A 2,500-nucleotide genomic window follows, 5' to 3' on the forward strand; every position below is an offset into this window, starting at 1 on the left:
AAAATAGTGGTGTGTATGTTAAGTGTGTGCGTGTGTGTGGAGAGCGGGGGGAGGGGGGGGGTTAGGGGGGAGGCTGAGAGGTAAGGGGAGGCTAAGAAAGGTATTGTCAGTGTTTTGTTTTGTGGGGTTTTTTTTGTGTTTGTTTTTGTTCCACCTTAGTCCTCCAGAATTCTTCACATCATCCTTTCTCTCTTTCTCTCCCCCGGCAGTCTCTCATTGTTGAATCACTCCAGTTCTTATACTATAAGGTCCGCCATGACCCCAATGATGATTGGCTTCAAGCTGCTAAGCTTGGGTCTTAGTTGTTTTGTCTTGTGATCTTTGCCAGTTAGTTTCATCACCATCATCGTAATATTTTTCATCTTCACTTTCTTCTTTTTACTTCTTCTTCTTCTTCTTCTTTATTGTCTCTTTCTCCCCCTTGATAACCGTTGCGGTCATATGATTCAAATCACTGTTCAAAAACAATGTCCAAGCCATTCATGTTTATTTGTTCTCAGACAGTTTCCAGTCATAACCGACGGTATCAGTATCAGTATCAGTAGCTCAAGGAGGCGTCACTGCGTTCGCACAAATCCATACACGCTGCACACCACATCTGCCGACAGTTGATCATCATTGAACTAGGAACATGGCAGAATAATTTGTTTTTTAAACACACACAAAAAAAACCAACAACAAAAGACCACAACATTTTTTTTGTAAATGTTGCAAAGGGAATGGTTTCACTGAATACCGTTTATGCTACAAGAGTTCATGGACTTGATACAGGAATCACTGACGATTCAGCAGGTTTCAAAGACCTCGTTCGCATCCTGGTTACATTGAAGCTTTCAGGCTAGGGTGGGCAGGAACACCCATCCCCACTCCCACACACCCACACACCCACACGCGGTCTCCAGCCTCCCTCAAGTCCTCCTGCATTTATCAATGGAGATGCCTGTTCATGCTGACATCTGCAGAACTGTTCTTGGTCACAATTCAGTCATTCGTTCATTTATTTATTCATGGCCGAGCCATTGCTTCCAATCCAAGTGTCTGTACATCTTTGGAGAGTCTGTTGCTGGTGTGTTTGTTGTTGTGTTAACACTCGCGATTCATTCATTCAAGGCCGACCCATTGCTCCAGTCCAAGTCTCTGTACATCTTTGGGGAGTACTGTTGCTGGTGTGTTTGTTAACACTTCCACCTTCAAGAAAGGGCGCGAGAGAAAAAGTGTCACAACAACTGGAAGACAAAAGGTCAACCGCAGGAAGAAGAAACAGCAAAAAAAACCAAAACTTCAGGCCTTTTTGACTATCCAAGTCAGGTTCCAACTTTCAGTCTGCCAACACCTTTGCAGAAGAGACTGTCATGGCATGCAAGGAGGATCACGTTGCAGAGTCTATCCTCTACAGACACTCGCTCTGTCTCTGTCTCTCTCTCTGTCTGTCTCTCTCTCTCTCTCTCTCTCTCTCTCTGTGCTCTCAACATGACTGATTTTGACCAAGCAAGGCAGAATCTCACGAGATAGACGGATGCCAACCAATAACATTCACCGTCAAGTTCTCAACAAGAACAACAATCAATTACGCAGTGAACTGTGCAAAACAAAAACTCTTGTGCAAGTCTTGCCAACAGGTTACCCTCACAGAGGCGTGTTGAGTTCAGCTGCTCGTGTTTTGTCTTCAGCCTGGGTCTGCTTCAAAGGTAACCTTTCTTCTTCACAAGTCATATGAACAAAGGTTTGGGGAGAATGTTTATCAGTGTTAGTAAGTTGTTGGTGTTGTTGTTTGTTGTTGTTGTTATTGTTGCTGTTGCCACTGCTGCTTAGCAAAAAAAAAAAAGAAAAAGAAAAAAAGAAAAAAAGAAAAAAAGACCAACTAAGCAAAAAGTAAGAGGAATGATGGCCAAAAGTCTTGTCGAATGTGACTGGGCGGGGGGCACACTTTTGTTTCCATGGAGATTCAACACACACCACACACCACATGCTCACACACAAACAAACAAAATGAGTTTTTGTCAACAAGGTAATGTACATGCCAATACTGAGCCAAGCTTTTTTTTGTTTTTTTTTGTTTTTGTTTTTTGCAAGGGGGTTGGTGTGTGTGTGTGTGTATGTGTGTGTGTGAGAGAGAGAGAGAGGGGGGGGTGGGTGGGGGGGGGGGGGGTGGTGGTGGTGGTGGATCATCTTCCAGTCACTTCAGTCGCTGGGCATCCCGTCCACTTCATGACACTGTGATCTCTTCGTCCGAGTCCACGTCACTCGTGTTGGCAGCGTCAGCGTGTTGCACGTGGTGCTCGAAGGGGTGCAGCAGCACGTGACCGTGATTGACAGGCGAGGAAGGGTGGCTGGAGGCGGGGCTGGCGACGGGAGACCACTCGCTTTGCAGGACGGAGGTTTCCTCCCTTTCCGCTTTCTGCGCCTCCAGTCTCTCCTCCTCCATCTCCATGTCGTCCTCCCCCTCCTCTCCCTCTCACCACCTCCTCCTCTTCCCCTTCCTTGACGTCACTGAGGTCGG

At 46.2% G+C, this 2,500-nt stretch overlaps 1 protein-coding gene across 2 annotated transcripts in view; it reads right to left on the reverse strand.

The window, feature by feature from the left end:
- The window catches only part of LOC143301456 (uncharacterized), a 101,311-nt gene that overhangs the window by 61,671 nt on the left and 37,140 nt on the right, over positions 1 to 2,500 (reverse strand). The window contains exon 4 of one of the 2 annotated variants that reach the window (XM_076615757.1): positions 2,181 to 2,500. This exon is cut by the window's right edge and continues 115 nt beyond it. The exons of the other annotated variant lie outside the window; for it this stretch is intronic. Within the exon in view, the coding sequence (XP_076471872.1) occupies positions 2,259 to 2,500 (242 nt within the window). The 3' untranslated portion in view covers positions 2,181 to 2,258. Of the gene's footprint in view, positions 1 to 2,180 lie in introns of those variants that run through there. 2 annotated transcript variants of the gene reach the window in all.

This window comes from Babylonia areolata, chromosome 27 (genome assembly GCF_041734735.1).
Source record: "Babylonia areolata isolate BAREFJ2019XMU chromosome 27, ASM4173473v1, whole genome shotgun sequence".
Classification (NCBI taxonomy): Eukaryota; Metazoa; Mollusca; class Gastropoda; order Neogastropoda; family Buccinidae; genus Babylonia; species Babylonia areolata.